At 32.2% G+C, this 15,628-nt stretch overlaps 2 protein-coding genes across 8 annotated transcripts; both read right to left on the reverse strand.

Annotated features, from left to right (window-relative positions):
• Window positions 1-532: 532 nt before the first annotated feature.
• On the reverse strand, window positions 533-3,246 carry LOC105127870 (vacuolar protein sorting-associated protein 9A-like). Of its 4 annotated transcripts, none has more exons than XM_011029332.1 (4): window positions 2,830-3,246; window positions 1,591-1,677; window positions 1,151-1,321; window positions 533-767 (listed from the first exon to the last, which is right to left on the reverse strand). In XM_011029332.1, the coding sequence occupies exons 2-4, from the start codon at window positions 1,660-1,662 to the stop codon at window positions 738-740; spliced, it is 273 nt and encodes a 90-aa protein (XP_011027634.1). In that variant the 5' UTR covers window positions 1,663-1,677; window positions 2,830-3,246; the 3' UTR covers window positions 533-737. The 4 variants fall into 4 exon arrangements, with proteins under 4 accessions (XP_011027634.1, XP_011027631.1, XP_011027633.1 ...); XM_011029329.1 differs by having other exon boundaries at window positions 1,591-1,690; XM_011029331.1 differs by having other exon boundaries at window positions 1,591-1,730.
• Window positions 3,247-4,068: 822 nt separating this feature from the next.
• On the reverse strand, window positions 4,069-8,383 carry LOC105127871 (Galactosyltransferase family protein). Of its 4 annotated transcripts, none has more exons than XM_011029336.1 (11): window positions 8,019-8,383; window positions 7,794-7,896; window positions 7,624-7,679; window positions 7,338-7,519; window positions 7,172-7,235; window positions 6,181-6,253; window positions 5,971-6,091; window positions 5,790-5,877; window positions 5,552-5,677; window positions 5,090-5,199; window positions 4,069-4,827 (listed from the first exon to the last, which is right to left on the reverse strand). In XM_011029336.1, exons 1-11 carry the CDS (start codon window positions 8,114-8,116, stop codon window positions 4,679-4,681), a joined length of 1,170 nt encoding a protein of 389 aa, XP_011027638.1. In that variant the 5' UTR covers window positions 8,117-8,383; the 3' UTR covers window positions 4,069-4,678. The 4 variants fall into 4 exon arrangements, with proteins under 4 accessions (XP_011027638.1, XP_011027636.1, XP_011027637.1 ...); XM_011029334.1 differs by having other exon boundaries at window positions 7,338-7,528; XM_011029335.1 differs by having other exon boundaries at window positions 7,624-7,682; window positions 8,019-8,382.
• Between the last annotated feature and the right edge of the window lie 7,245 nt (window positions 8,384-15,628).

Raw genomic sequence — 15,628 nt, forward strand, 5'->3', positions numbered from 1 at the left:
AGTGGGGGGGGGGGGGGGTTGCCTGCATAATTTTGGTGAAGCAGATCGATCTGAGATGGTAGATAATAGAACAAAATGTGGATTAAATTTTAAATGAAGCCAAACCAAAAAAGCCTATTGAGTTACTTGAGAATAATATTGGATTTCCATCCATTCGTGTTTTCAGGCATGTTTTCTATGGCAAAAATTCAGCCTTTCAAGAATTAAAAGGACAATATTTGCATAACAAGAATTCATATTAAGAGAACTAATCTGATATTCTACTTATCTTTAGTTTAATTTTTATACAAGAGCTCAAGAAAAAAGGTCACAAGTAACAAATTTAAGGTAGCTCGAAATGTTTAATGAAGCAGATTAATCTATTGACACGCATAAGCAGTTTTATCAATTACAAAATGAACTCTTCACAAGCATGTAAAGTTTTGATTGCACGACACCCAAATATTTGATTTCATGAAATACTCACAAATATGAACAGTATTTAAAAAACGTGCAATCAAATATATACTCACAAATATTTCATATTTAAAAATTGTAAATGAACATATTTGTGAGTATTTCATGCTAATCAAATGCACTACTTTTACCTTAGAGAAAATGCTTTAGATAAATAATTGACTGATACCAATAAGACAAAAATATTTGAAGTTACTTTATCATCACAAGGCCTAAAAAAGATTGGATCCGTCTACAGATAGCTCTATAACCTGTATATTACTGGTTTTGACACCAAGCGTTCAAAAGGGTAATGCAGTGCACCGGCAATCCTAACAATGTGGAAAGAAAAAAGAGGTCACTTCCATCTTTGCACAATTAGCAAGATTCTAAATATCAAAAAAGATGTGCCTTCCATAGTTATATTAATGTGAAAAAAAGAGAACAGTGGCAGGGCAGGGTTAACAACATCTCATCCATACAATGCTTCAACGCCAAAAGTTGCTAACAAAAATAAGTAATTCTGCCTCTTTTAAAAAGGATAAATTAATGTCACTGGTTTAGGTTGTTGCTTTTGTGTTTCTGCTGAACTTGTGGCTTCCAGGAAAACATCCATTATTCAAACATGGATTTACAAATTGCATCTTGTGCGAAGGGGAAATATTATCCATGCAACAAAAAGAACACCAATGATATTGTAATGCCATCAACTCACCAGCCATGATATTTCGTTTTGAAAGGTCAGCTTAATATCTAACTTTTCTGGTCGAATGAACGGTTGAATCACGGATATCTTCTCAGAAAGTTGCTTATCAACTTCTACGTCATCTGGAACTGAAGCAAATACACGGGATAATAACTTTGTCATGACATATTTCTCAAGTACCTGTATATTAAAGAAAGCCCAGAGTAAGAGATCAACATCAATGAGAATCATCATTCATTAGTCATGAAGTAATCACTTTTACAGGCATTTTATGAACATCTTCTCTGTCTATTTCTCTCCCTCTGTTTCTTTTTTTCTTTTTTCTTGGGAGGGGTAAACAGAACATTACTCTGTTTGAAATCATCTGACTAACTTGTACCGAAACATTAGTGTATCATGGCTTTTATATCATGATGGAATGTCATCAAGGTAAAAGTCAAACAACTCACTTCACCAGCACTCTCGAGCTGCTCCTCGGAACAACCAGCCCAAAGCGGCTGAGCCTTGAAAGCCATTTCCATGTTGGCAAGGAACTCCTGTACGAGAGCACTGTCCCTTTTTGGATCAGGTTGAAAAGAAGACAATGAAGCTTGCATACAGAATTAAAATCCCACAATCAAACCTTCTATTGTAGGACTCAAACAAATCCATGGCAAATTCAGTATTAATAGGTAGAAAGGGTAAAGAAAAAAAACTGCCTTCTCAATTCCAGCAGCGAAGTAGTAATAATTTGGCTCCCTATAGATAGATTGATCCCTTGTAAGGGCCCGTTTGTCTACACAGTGAAAACTGCGGTTCAAGCCAGAAAGCATAAAAAATGATGTTTTTTGGCTTGAAACGCAGCAAACAGCGTAGATAAACTCGCACTCAATAAACTCAATATGTGGCATCTGGACATCACAAAGACAAACGGAATTGAGCCCCCAATAGAAAATTCAAAATTCGAGGATCCAGAAAAGCATTCTACAGAAACCGTATCTAAATATTAATATGTATAATTATTACCACCAAAATTCAATTCAATTCTTGCCAAAAGGGAATTGCTTTCTATTCTTAAAGAACCCAGTCGTTCCTAGTGGTCTAATTATCCTCTCTGCAGTGCTTTTAAATAACTTTTAGAGCATCTCCAATCCAAAATGCTATTTTGAAAAGCTAAATTGATAAAATAGCATTTTGAATAGTATAAATATAGCTTATCTTACCATATCTATTCCAATGGAAAAAAGCCATTTGAAGAGCCATTTATATTGGAGTGAAAAAAATAAGTGTTTTATTATTTCTTAATATTGTTTAATGTTATTTTTTTTTCCACATGTCTACATTTAATTGGTCTATTTTTTTAGTGGTCCCACTTTGTTGGTTTTGGTTCTTTAAAGAGATATGTAGAAATAGCATTTGTGGGAGAGAAAAGGCATTTTAGCATTTTGTTTGGCTTCTCCATTGGAGTATGCAAAACAAACAAAGAAAAGCCAAAATATTAATTTTTTATTTTTGGCTATTCATTTGGCTTCTCCATGGAGATGCTCTTACAGAGTTATGTGGCAAAATTGCATTTCTTTTTTAAGTATAAAAAATTAAGCTGGGTAAAGTAATTGCATCTCATTTCGCGGAAAGAAACAAATCATCTAAATCGAAAGGAAGCCACGCACAATCATAACTATACTATTTATAGAGAATTAGAGAGAGACCTTTTGATGGGCTTGACAAAATCAGCGGCGGAAGGGTTTCGCTTTCGCATCCGTTCTAGGAAAACGCGCAATCCCAGCGATGTGTTTGCGTTCTCCATTAATTTTTTTTCTTCAAATTTCTGTTATTAGCAGCACTCTGTTATCTAGCTTATTCACTATTAAAAAAAATTAGAAGCCTGATTTTTTTCTGCTCTATCCGATCCTATTCCATCTGTATTCCATTTACAGAGAGAGAGAGAGAGAGAGAACGAAAGGAAGAATGGAAGATATTTCAATTTCCACTGAGGATGAACAGGAAAAGTCCACTGAGAGAGATTTTAGTTCATTGACTTCGAGACTTCGAGACTTCGTCGAGAGAGATAGAGAGAAAGGAAGGAAGATATTTCAAGTTCCACTGAGGATGAACAGGAAAGTCCACTGAGAGAGAATTTAGTTCATTGACTTTGAGACTTCGTCGAGAGAGAGAGAGAGGTGCAGGAATACAAACGTCATAATTCGTAAACAATAACGTTACTATATTATTAATTACCAGCTGAATCGGTTAGCAAATTTAATTTATTTAACATTTAAATTAACAGATATAGGTGTTTTCATTATGAATTCATTTTAATAATGTTTTTTATTTTTTTATATTTAATTTATCGGTCATTTAGCTTAATAATATAGTTTAGTTTCCTTTATATAAAGCTATTTAGTTAATTTAAATTTAATAAATTAATCTGATTAATTTAAGTTTTTTTATTTATTGTATTGATATTTTTTATAAAAAAAATTTAATATTTTATTGATTGAAAATTAGATTTTATAATTTATTTTTATAAGTTTTATAATTCAAGTCACATATTTAATAAATTAACTCGATTAATTTGAATTTTTTTAATTTAATCTTTCAACATTTTATTTATTTATTATATATTAAGTTTTTTTAATTTATTTTAATTTATAAAAATTTATTTTAATTTATTTTTTATAAAATTATTTTGATATTATACTTTAAGTAATGAATTTGACAATTAACATTCATCATTATTTTTATTAAATTAATTAAAAATTATACTTTATAATTTATTTTTTATAGATAATTTTAATCATATACTTCAAATAAAAATTTAATACGTTAAGTTAATTCAGATGGGCTAGATGATGACTCGTAGCTGACTTGCCACACTGGTCGAAGCCAAGCTCGGAATTTGCCGAACCCTGGAAATACAAAGACATCAAAACCGGAGAATCGAATTCAATCATTAAAAGCTTGAATGTTAAAATTTTCATTGATGATGATAAGAGTTGCATCAGAATTCAGAATTCAGAAGCAGAAGCAATGCCATCTTTTTCTTTTTTACCCCATTTTTCAAAATAAAAAAAGTGTTGCCTGTTCAAAGAAGATAATGCTACTAAAGAAAACTTATGCTGGAATGCAGCCCCCCAGCTAATGTGTGTATCTATGTCATAAATTACATTTAACCATCTGTTTTCCTGTTTTCCCCAACTACGTGACTCAACTCCCAAGTCCCTATCAGGAAGTATAATGCTGGGGAGTACATACACCGTGCACCCTCCCACGCCAAGAAAAAAGCTGGAAGATCTGTGGATCACTATCTTCTAAAACCCATATTTCAATGCAGGTTCCGATCAAAATTTTCTACATAAATAGCAATTCCAAAGTTCTTGCTCCAGCACTCTTCAAACAGGCATCATTCAGAAGTTGAAGAAGCAATATGTTCAAAATTTGGAGACATATACCATATCTATGTGGACTGCCTCATCTCCACTCTGCATCCCACCTACGTACTCATCACAATTGAATAACGTCATAATCTGATTGCCACCAAATTCAATCCCATCTAATTTAAAAGAGAGCACTCCATACAGATCCGTCTCCTTCACCACATTTTTCATGAACGAATTTGATCCTCTCCACCGATTTGCAAATTCCACTGCAGCTCCAGTCAAAGGATGCAATGCACACATCACCCGCTTGGGCCTTCCACGCACAGTCTGAAGTGGCAGAGTAGAAACACCAGTTAAAAATAGAGTACCACGTGAGGAATGAAGAAGGAGAAGTGCAGAACCATACAATTGCATAGTTGTTCCAGACATGTCAGTTGCAAGATCAGATTAAAACCCAATATTCAGACTTGTAACAATCTTAAGCATGAACCACACTCCGTGCTCCTTTTAACATTTTTTTTTTAATTCCTAGCTACAATTCAATTTAAAGCTTAAAAAGCTGAATGCGCCGATAATTTGAGAGCAATACCTGGTGGTGTCCCACAGCACATGCTGTGGTCATCAATGTGCTCAACCTCAAGACCGATAAACCATGCACCAAGAGACACATCTTCATTGGCATACTTATGCAATATAGGCCTGCAGTAACAGCAAGAACCAGAGCATAAACTGTCTTGAAATAAACAATAAAAAAAGAACAAGAAGTGAGATGCAAAACATCAAAATTGTGATGCTACTTGATCCAATGATCTTTCATGCTTTTGTACTAAATAGACCTATAATATGTTCCACAATTACACAAGAGATTAGATTTTTGTAACTACCATTTGGAATTGAACATAATTTTTTTTTATCAGAACCTGAAATTGATTTTCAAACAATTTGATGTCAGGTCAAGTATTAACAAGTATAAAGCTCAACAATCTATACATGGGAGACCATAAGATGAATCACGCCAACCAAAATTCCTAGTGCAAATTGCTATCCTTACTGGTTAAGGGAGATATAAGTGGCAAGTTCTTTTGAGATAGCATATATCTGCCCAGTTGCATGACGGAAGTATTTGTTCCCTTCCTCTCCAAATTTCCAATACTCTGGTTCATGATACTTGACATTCCTATAGAATAGAAAGGAATTTTTAGATATATTTAACACCAATTCATAGATACAAAAAGATAAAGAACATTAATATTCTCGTCAGTATAGAACTAAGGGTCTAGAAGAATTACTTTTGGGAGAGAACAGGTCCAGATTTCATACATCCAATGTACACCCTGGGCTTTGATCGATGGCGAGCAAGTGTAGAAGCTAGCATACCTACAGAAGAAAGAAGTGTGTGAGATCATCTTTGGTAACGGGGAATATTTTAAGGAGCTTATGTTTTCAAAGATGCTAAGAGCCAGTGCATACCCAGATTAACATGAACATCATCATCCACCTTGACATAAAATTCTGCATCCCACTTTGCAACTGCTGTGGAAAAGAAAATTTTTGTTTTTGCAGACAATTCATGGTATCCTTCAACATGCTCCTACAAATTTTAATATAATTAGATCCAACTCCTGGCATAGTATACATCCTATCTTTCAAGATACAGAAAAAGCATCATAGTTTTCTTACCAGCCTAAGGAAATCCTTATGTTGAGCATCTTCTGAATCAATGGCTCTGTCTAAAATGCTGTTGGATGTTGCACTGAAACAATAAATACAAATACCATTAAGGTCAATTTCAATTCAATTCAATGGAGAATTTTGCGCAGATATCCATAGTAAGATACAGCCTCATGTCAAGTCAACTTATCATGTTTGTATTAGTCAGGGTGTTCTAAAGATGATCTTTCAGATCAACTACTTGCAATTTGCAAGTTATATCATTGGATACTGCCATTCAACAACACTACAGAAACCTCAGAGAGAGGAACAGAAACCAATGAGGAGGAAGAGAGAAAAGTGCCAAAGGACAATCTCTACTTCCCTCATCTTCAGAATCTAGCCTTTAGCTCAAACCAAGCTCTCAAACACTGACCAATTTTCTTGATTATTCATCTAGGGAAGTGTGTATTAGTAAATAACTAAAATTCCACGAGGACATCTCTTAAGAAAAAAATATCACCTGACAGCTTAAATATAAGAACAACCATCTCAAAGACTGATTAATTACTTGCAAGGACCACATGAAGCCTTGATTTCAGAGAAATTATCCACTTAAAAGAGTAAGGGCACATAGCCTGTGTATTTTATTGTTATGTATCCCCCACTTCTTTCCACATGAAAAGATCGTGGATAGAATGATGACTGAGCATCATCATCAAGTCTAGCTGCAACGAATAGCCACCATATATGCTATATAAAGATGCAGCCAAGAAGTGATGATACATTCACATTTGCCTCTTGGAATAGACAGTGATACATTTGTTAAATATATCTAGCAAACAATTAGACGATTCCTCAGGAACCATCTTAATCCAATGAGTTTCACTTGCTTACAAGATCAAGTCTTCTAAACCACTTCAAGTAAAAATGTTTCCTGCAGATGGTGTCAAGGTAATAAAGAAACTTCTCAAGACTTGCACAATAAATGATTAAAAGGGGCAAAGACAAATCAATTCACCTGTGGCCAATCATGAACCGGACAATAATACCCTTCTCGCGCTCCAATTGGATAAGCTTCTCCCCTAATCAATAAACAAAACAATTTGAAAAATGACTAAAACCATCAATCTAAAACACCCGGTTTTTCAGAAACAAACGAGAAATGCACAGAAGACAACTAATACCTTGAGGCATCCAAGTCTCTCTGACAGAATCACGTCTCTTTCTACTACTAAAAGCAGTGTTAATCCCAATAACCATGAACACTTTCTGCCTTGGTACGGGAGCAGAGCTTTTCACACTCATCTCTTGAGAACTCTTAGATGCTATTTGCGTTTGAAGCACTGCAATTGACTTATCTAATGATCTGGTGGGCCTCCAAAAATTCCACAAAAGTGAAACCAATGTTAACAAAAATGGAGAAAATGAAAATAGAAAAGATAAATTAGGATCAGTGCAAGAAACACTCACTGAATTACTTCATGGGTTTTCAAAACTTCGTCCATTACATCTTTATTCTGCGGGAGCTTCTAAAAAGAAAAACGATGACTTTAGAACCAAAAAGAAAGGCGAGAGTCAAATCAAAAGGATGGGCAAACTAATTTCGATGGTTTGTGATAAAAGAGAATAATAAAATAGACCTCGTTAGTTGTGGAATCGCCATTGATGACTTGCAATTCTTGTTCATGTCGACGCTGGGATAGGAGCTGTTGACCGTTGGGTTCAGCTGAGGAATCCCATAATCTGCACACACGCACGCACGATGCAATTCGTGAACAAGATTTGACGGTAAGTAAAAACTAAAACAAGAATAAAAAGTCGAAAATGGAAGGGAATAAAAGGATGGGTGAAGAGAGGGGGTGGACCTGTTAGAGAAGAGAATTCCAAGAGCGAAGCAAAATACACAGAGAAATGGAATCCATTTCGCAGGGGCAGAGGATTTGTTAGTGACTCGGCCCCTCATTGCCGTGAGATAATTGAATAACTCGCAGAAGGGGAGATAAATTTCTAATGTCTTCCTTTTGTTTTTCTATTCTATTGTGTATTCTATCGTATATAAAGCAGGACGCGGAGAGCTATGAGTGTGTTTGATTTTTCTTTTTCCTTTTTCTTATTACATTCTTCGATGAAATTACGCGCCTTGACTGTCAAACGTTAGGCCTCAAATATGCGACCTTTCGTCGTGCATGTCACGGCGTGGATCTCACGTCGACGACTCCTCTTCCTCGCCCAGTCAGTCACGCCACGATTAATGGTGGTTGCTGCATATGCATGCGCCAACCCTAGTGCCCATGGGCTGCAAATGCTAAACGGGTTGGCCCGACACGTGGCAGTATAATGAAAGTGCCCCTTGAACACTAATTTTTTATTTTATTTTTTTGGACAGCGATGATCGAATTTGAAAATTTTGATTTAATTATAATTTGATATAAAGTGGGAAAATATAACATTTTTGTTCCTATGGTCAAAGTGTGCGTACCTTGATAGAAACTGAATTTTCAGCTTAATTTTTATTATATGCATACTTTGATGTTAAAGCAAATTTTCATCTCAGTTTTTATGTGCGTGTATTTTAATCATACATTTTATTCATTTCCATAGATCAAATATAAAATCCATGCAAATATATCTTTCATTAATTATTTTTTTATTATAAAAAACAGGTTATATGTTCATATTATTTTTTATGGATACAAATTCATTAAAAAAAATTATTTAGAGCATGGTTATACCTATATTTATAAACAATTTAATTTTTTTTAAAATAGTTTTTTTATATATTTTAAATCATTTTAATATTCTAATTTGAAAAATAATTCTTAAAAAATAAAAAAAATATATTTTAATATATTTTAATATAAAATATATTTTAAAAAATAATTACACATCTTTCGACGAGCAGAACCACGTCATCCACGTCTAGGCACATCCTTTTTTTTCTTTCGTTTTTTTGACCTGAAAAAATCTATTTGGATCTCCCCCTGGTACTACAAGAATTTTCAATAATTAACACACACCTCAGTATATCTTTCAAATATCTTGGAGTCCTAAGAAGTCACACCACCAATTCACACAAACATTTTTTATATTTTTATTAACAAACGTGTTTAAAAGACTTGACGGGAAGTGCTCGAGATAAAAAAACCTTCTCTGCACTATTTGGGTCAGGGCCGTCAGGCCTCAACGGTGTCAGGGGACACCAAACTTCATTGACTTTTATCTCCAATTCTCTTGATGTAGTTGTTTTTTTTCTAAAGATATTTTGCTCTGGCCTAGCATAAAGTTAAATCAATATTGCTTGGTCTGGTATAGTGAGGGGAGGGGATCCCCTTCCTTCGCATTTTATTATGCATGTCTGTCATTTCTACGATGTCTTACCTGCTCACTGGGCTTGCAGGATGTTCAGTGGACTGTGTGGATTAGTCGTGGTTCTAAAGATATTTTGCTCTGGCCTAGCAGAAAGTTAAATCAATATTGCTTGGTCTATCCAGATTTTGATGTTGTATTATTTTATTTTTTATTTTTCCGAATTTTTTGCTTGGCTTGTTTTTCTTTTGACATGCTATGAACATATGGATGGACATAAAAGTCCACGAGGACCATAAATTTCAAACATGCAAAATAAGGAATCCTGGAAACATTTATAAACTTCCTTTTTAAAATAAAGGAATGGAATTTAAGTTTGAAGGTATCCTTGAACTTTTTTCTCGATAGACCCTAGATAATGATTAGCATCCTTGTATTTCTTTCCATTTATTTGAAGGCTTTTGACTTATTTGATAGGCAAGAATTTGAAAATAAAAATAATATTTATGAATGAATTTCTATAGAAATAAATTACCTAAATTCCATATATAGAATATTTATAAAAAAAAAATTACATACCCTCTTTGTGTAATACTAATTAAGTTTCATGTAATTCATTCTAAGTATGAACTTAAGGTATCAATAACATCTCTATATATATTTTCATATAAAAATTATTTATAATCTCATATCTTACAATTAAAACTTAACATGACCTGTTCATGGGCATGATCACAACATACTAACTCGGTCAAGGAGCTATGTATTTCTTTTTCTTTCTTTTACCCCCCTGAACAAGCCTTTACTGGATTTGTGTCAAATGTAATGCAAATATAAATTAAAGAGTCATTAAATAATTAAATATCGGGTTGAAAGCATAATACTTGGATTTGGGTGAGATTGAATCTGAGATTCAATTGAAAGTTGAGTACAAATGAATGTGTCAAATTAAATGAAGTAGGTAGTAAAAATATAGAGTGTAAAGGACACATGCAAGAGTGTGGTAAGACCCATCTGGTATAAGCGACGTGTGCGGTGTCTTCTAGTCTCTAAAAATAGTTTTCTTTAGAAGCAATCTTGATGGATTCTTTTAGTAAGAGTGGCGCGTGTCAACCTTTTTCTCCTTTAGCGCATCGCCAATAACATTCATTTCTTTTTTGTATTTTTATCTCACTCTTCCCCTTTGAACTTCACATTTTCATTTTTGTTTATTCCTTTAAGGCATGACTTTTTTTTCCTTATATTTCAACTACAAGTCTTTATTTTTTTATCCCTGGAAAAATAGGAAACCCCAAGGAAAATAAAGGAATGTTTTTTACCTCCGAGAAACTGACATTAAGCTCATCAAAACAAATTGTCACATAAAATTATGAATACAGTAAATGAAGAGTGATCCAATCATATGAAAAATATTTTAAATAATTGATTTATCGCTCGGTTGATACTCATTTCAGTAAAATAGACTTAATTTCATTTATTTAAAAGAATTAAAACTTCATGATCAAATTCAAAGCTTTGACAATTATCCAATTCTTTTTTTTTTGTTAATACCAGGAACTAATTTGTACAATCAAAGGAAGATTCAAAGCTTTGACAATTATCCAATTCTTCTTTTTTTTTTGTTAATACCAAGAACTAATTTGTACAATCAAAGGAAGAGTTCATGTTATTTTTTTTTTGTTACTCAACTTTTTCTCTTTTAATTTGATTCATTTATATTGATTTTATCTAGAATTTAACTTGGTATTTTGTTTTGGTTACCTATAGACATGCCTTTTTGCAATATCAAGAAAGAATTCTAATTTTCTCAAATGAGGCTCAGTTTAGAATAAAAAAATTATGTTAATGTAAAACAATTAAATATTAAAATGACTGAAGTTGAAAGTAAAATAAATATAGCGGACTAAGATGAACAGGAAAGTCAACTTGGCTTGAATAAATAGCATATGAACCAGCACGTGGAGGAAGTCCACCACATTCAAACAATATATATGACTTTCTCTAATGGTAGAAAATAATTATATGTGCTTCAGGGCCCGTTGGATTAGTTGTGATACACGTAAATTGATTTGGATACCCACATTAATCTAAAAAATAATAATCATACGTGGTTGTTTAAAATGATAGATTAAGTTTTATTAGGTGGGGATATATAGGTTAAGAAATAGTGATGAGGCACCAACAACATTTTTTCTTTCTCCACCACATCTTCTCTCTTTTTTTTATTGGGATTCATATTGCCTCGATTAAAATTAAAAGATGCTATGTCATTTTATTTATATATCAAACTTAATTTTTATTAATCTAATTTTCATTTGTTTTTTTAATTTTTTTTTAATTTGATTTTTTTAATTTTATTATTTAATATTAGATTGGTTAATAATCGAGCTCCATGGTATTTTTTACGCGGTGATCCCAACCTCATAAATCAGATGATGAGTTTAACTCGAGCTGACATCTATCTTTTTTTAGATATTTTTTTAAAATTAAATTTTTTTAATTTTTTAATTTAATATTAGATTTATTGAAAATTAGGCTCTATTATTATTATTTTTTATATACTTATCTTGATCTCATGATATAGACCGCAAGGTTGACAATTAGGCATGGGTTCACTTTAGCATTTTATAGGTTTTTTTTAAGGTTGATTTTTTTTTAATTTTATTTTTTAATATTTGATTGATTTAGAATTTAGTTTTATAATTTTATTAATACGTTTATTATTACACTTTTGTTGAATCTACTATTAAAATCATAATTTTTTTTATTTTTAAAATATATTAACACCATCCAAATATTATCTTACATTAAAAAAATTGTTTTGACCTGAGTCATATCCTATCAATTCCATGATATGCTCTCTCATCCCCGCAAGGAAGTAAACCACTTGTCTTTGATTTTCCAGAGTACTCTTAACCATTATAACTTCGCTGGTGATTACCTTTTTTAACTCTGAATTTTGCTGGAGCTTTTCTCATTGCATAATTGCGTTTGATTTCATGACATTTATGTTTTGATATCATGACTAATTCAAAGCGACTTGGTGCATGATTCATTTTTTTATTTTTTTTTATTTTTTTTTCTTTTTCACTAATGTCGATATTTTTTCCATCACAGATTGATGGGGATATTCCGCCGATAAAAGCAACTTGAAAGGGTTTCCTTTTTTAAAAAAAGAAAAAAGGAAAAAGGAATTGCTTGAAAAGGATTTAGAATCCTGAATGCAGGAGGAGTTTGTCTCCTTTATCAGAGATGATTCCATTGACACGGTGACCCCATGAACTCCGTCTCTGTACTTGAAAGGCCTAGTTTGTATCAATTGAGTGTGTGTGGGGCCCGTGGGTTTTTCATGGCTGGTTCAAAGAAACATCCATGTTGTTCAAAAGTTAATCAACTAGTTATGCTGCGAATTAAATAATTTTTTTAATATAAAAAATTCAGGCAATAAAAAACTCTTTACAATGTGATTAAATCTGGAAGATAATAAAATATTTATAGAATTAAAAATTAATTAAATATTAAAATATTTTTTGAAATAATAATATTTTTTTTAAAATAAATTATTAAATTTAATTATTAATTAATTCAACTTAACTCATTGAACCTCCCATTTAAGTAATGAACTCAATTAAGTGTAATAACTTTATTTTTTCTAGAAATTATTTTTTATTTGATTACCTAACAATAAAAATTAATGTTTGTAAAATTAATTATAAATCAAATGCTAAGAAATTTGTTTGAAATCATGTTAAACCTATAAAAATTATAACCGAAATAAATTAGAAAATCAAATTAAAAACTAATTAATAAGATGAAATCAGAAAATAATATTAATAATAAATTAATATTAATATGTAAAATCGGAGATAAAGTAAATAATAATATAATATTAAAAAAATCAATAAAAAAACATTATTCATGCAAATCTAAGTTGTCTAGCCTACCTGGATCTTAAACGAAAAAAAAAAGCTTAAGTGAATAGAGTTTTCAACTAAGACTTGTATACTGGGGCTACTTGTTTTTTAAAATGATAAATGACATGTAATTTATTTTTTATGTTTTTTTATAAAAAAAAATATAGCAAAGCAATTCTTTACTAATTCTCTATTCCTGATAAATTATAACAACAATGAATGAATGAATGAATGAAGTATTTCTAATCAACTTTCTATTTTATAAATCACTAATCCTTTATTCCTTTCAAGGTTTTCCTCTTGTATATGATTAATTTGTATAAAATATATTTTTTTTTCATGGATAACTTCATAGCTAATTAAGAAGAACATGGTTGAAATTATATTTTTAAATTTTTAAATTATTTTTAATTTAAAAATAATTTATTTTTATATTTTTATATTATTTTAATGTGATGGTGTTAAAATAATTTTTAAAAAATCAAAAAAATTATTTTAAAATATTTTGAAAACAATTACTATTATTCTGTCAAACACCCGTTCTCTTTTTTCTTTTTTATTATTCACTAATAGCAGGCTTCCCGGTATACTGGATTTGGGTTTAGGGCCCAGAGGCTATACACATCATAGCAGCAAGTGCTTGAAGAGAAACGACTGGTTTTCTAAAGGTCACTTGGACTTTCAAGTGTTATCTGAATCATTCAAGCACGTGTTAGTTCGGAAATGCCAATCAACTGTTGGATACTGACAGCTTAGTATATCTGCAAAGGGGATACAGCATCAAGTGGACAAAAGAACTCGATGCTGAGAAATCTCAGGGCTCGAGAATTGCTGAGGATGACAAAATGCCCACATAGAAAAGATTGCAGTTTCTGAATCACGCAGACAAAGCAGGTTTATATAATGCTCACGACAGCAATCAGCAGTATGGTGATTCCAGCCACGTACCTGGTAGGACCCCTTCTTCTTGTTAAGCCTACCCATTTCGAAGAGGATTTAACCTCCCTCCTGACATGAAATTTCCTCCGGAGGAGTTACCGTGTGAAGGGGAAGCTGAAGAAAAACTACCACCAGTCTGCTGAAGTGGGTATTAGATGATTTATATGCCCACATTGGGTGTGGGACATTTGCTCCTGACATGATTCAGAAACACCTCATTCGCCAGAAGCTGACCATGTAGATCATATACATTTGCTTGCTATCATTGAAAAAATAAGGCTGCGCCTGCAATGATGTTATGATAATATGATCCAAGATTTTTATAAATAATAGCATTGAATCCAGAGGGTTAAAGAGGATTTCCAGGGGCAGAAAGTTCATCAGCCAAGTATTTGACTAGCTGGAGAAACTGAGAAAGAGATTTGTCGTCAGTTGTTAACTCCTGAAGCTGGACATGAAGCTGCAACTGCCTATGCTCTGATGCAAGATCAAAAGCTTTCTCGGAAGTACCACGTACCTCAAAAGTTATCGAGTCCAAGTGTAAGGCCAAGTTGCACATGGAGGATGTGGTTCAAGAATGAATGTTGAGTGATTCGGAATTTCTTGCAGGGGAGGTGGGATGCTGCCATCAATAAAACCAGTAAGGTTATGGAAGCTCGATAGCAAGAAGAATATCGAGCAAGGAGAAAAGCGGTAGCAAAGGAGTTGCTTTGGGATGGTTTATGGAAGCGGTAGCAAAGGAGTTAGATAGGGTCTTCAGACTTAGTTGAATTTAAATTATATTCATGAAACTTAAAGTCGTATAGTGGATGGTTTGTTCTTAATTTTATATATTGATTTTATAGAATTTATTTATTTTATACGGGATTGGTGGCTGTGACATCTATATAAGTTTTTATTTGAATTAACAATTCAAATCAAATCCAATATAGTTTTGATGGACATTTCAATTTCAATTTCAATTTTTGCCTTGAATAAGAGAAGGAGATACACCAGATGAACGAAATAGCCCTTTCAGTTTGTTTTTGGGGCTGGTAGCAATTTTTAATTTTTTTTTAGTTTAAATTATTTTTTAATATTTTAAAATTATTTTGATATGTTAATATAAAAATAAATTTTAAAAAATAAAAAATAAATATTATTTTAATATATTTTTAAATAAAAATACCTTCAAAAATAATTATTAAAAAATTATAATGACTAGCTGGTGATTGACCATGGTGGCCGGCTGGATGGAGAATTGAAGATGAATCCAGCCGAAGAATGTATAATCTTTTTACTTTGAGAGTCTTTTCAATTTCATTTCGATGTTGGTG

Source organism: Populus euphratica, unplaced genomic scaffold (genome assembly GCF_000495115.2).
Source record: "Populus euphratica unplaced genomic scaffold, PopEup_1.0 scaffold93.1, whole genome shotgun sequence".
Lineage (NCBI taxonomy): Eukaryota > Viridiplantae > Streptophyta > Magnoliopsida > Malpighiales > Salicaceae > Populus > Populus euphratica.

Bases quoted from the DNA above. Each gene is read 5' to 3' on its own strand.
- LOC105127870 (XM_011029329.1), bottom strand. From the start codon at position 2,927: ATGGAGAACGCAAACACATCGCTGGGATTGCGCGTTTTCCTAGAACGG. The intron at 1,691-2,829 runs GTCTCTCTCTAA...AAAAAGGGACAG, and splicing joins TTTGTCAAGCCCATCAAAAG to TGCTCTCGTACAGGAGTTCC. The intron at 1,322-1,590 runs GTGAGTTGTTTG...TTTAATATACAG, and splicing joins AGCTCGAGAGTGCTGGTGAA to GTACTTGAGAAATATGTCAT.
- LOC105127871 (XM_011029333.1), bottom strand. From the start codon at position 8,116: ATGAGGGGCCGAGTCACTAACAAATCCTCTGCCCCTGCGAAATGGATT. The intron at 7,683-7,793 runs GTCTATTTTATT...TTTTCTTTTTAG, and splicing joins GCGATTCCACAACTAACGAG to AAGCTCCCGCAGAATAAAGA. The intron at 5,200-5,551 runs GTAAGGATAGCA...CTGTTACTGCAG, and splicing joins ACTTATATCTCCCTTAACCA to GCCTATATTGCATAAGTATG.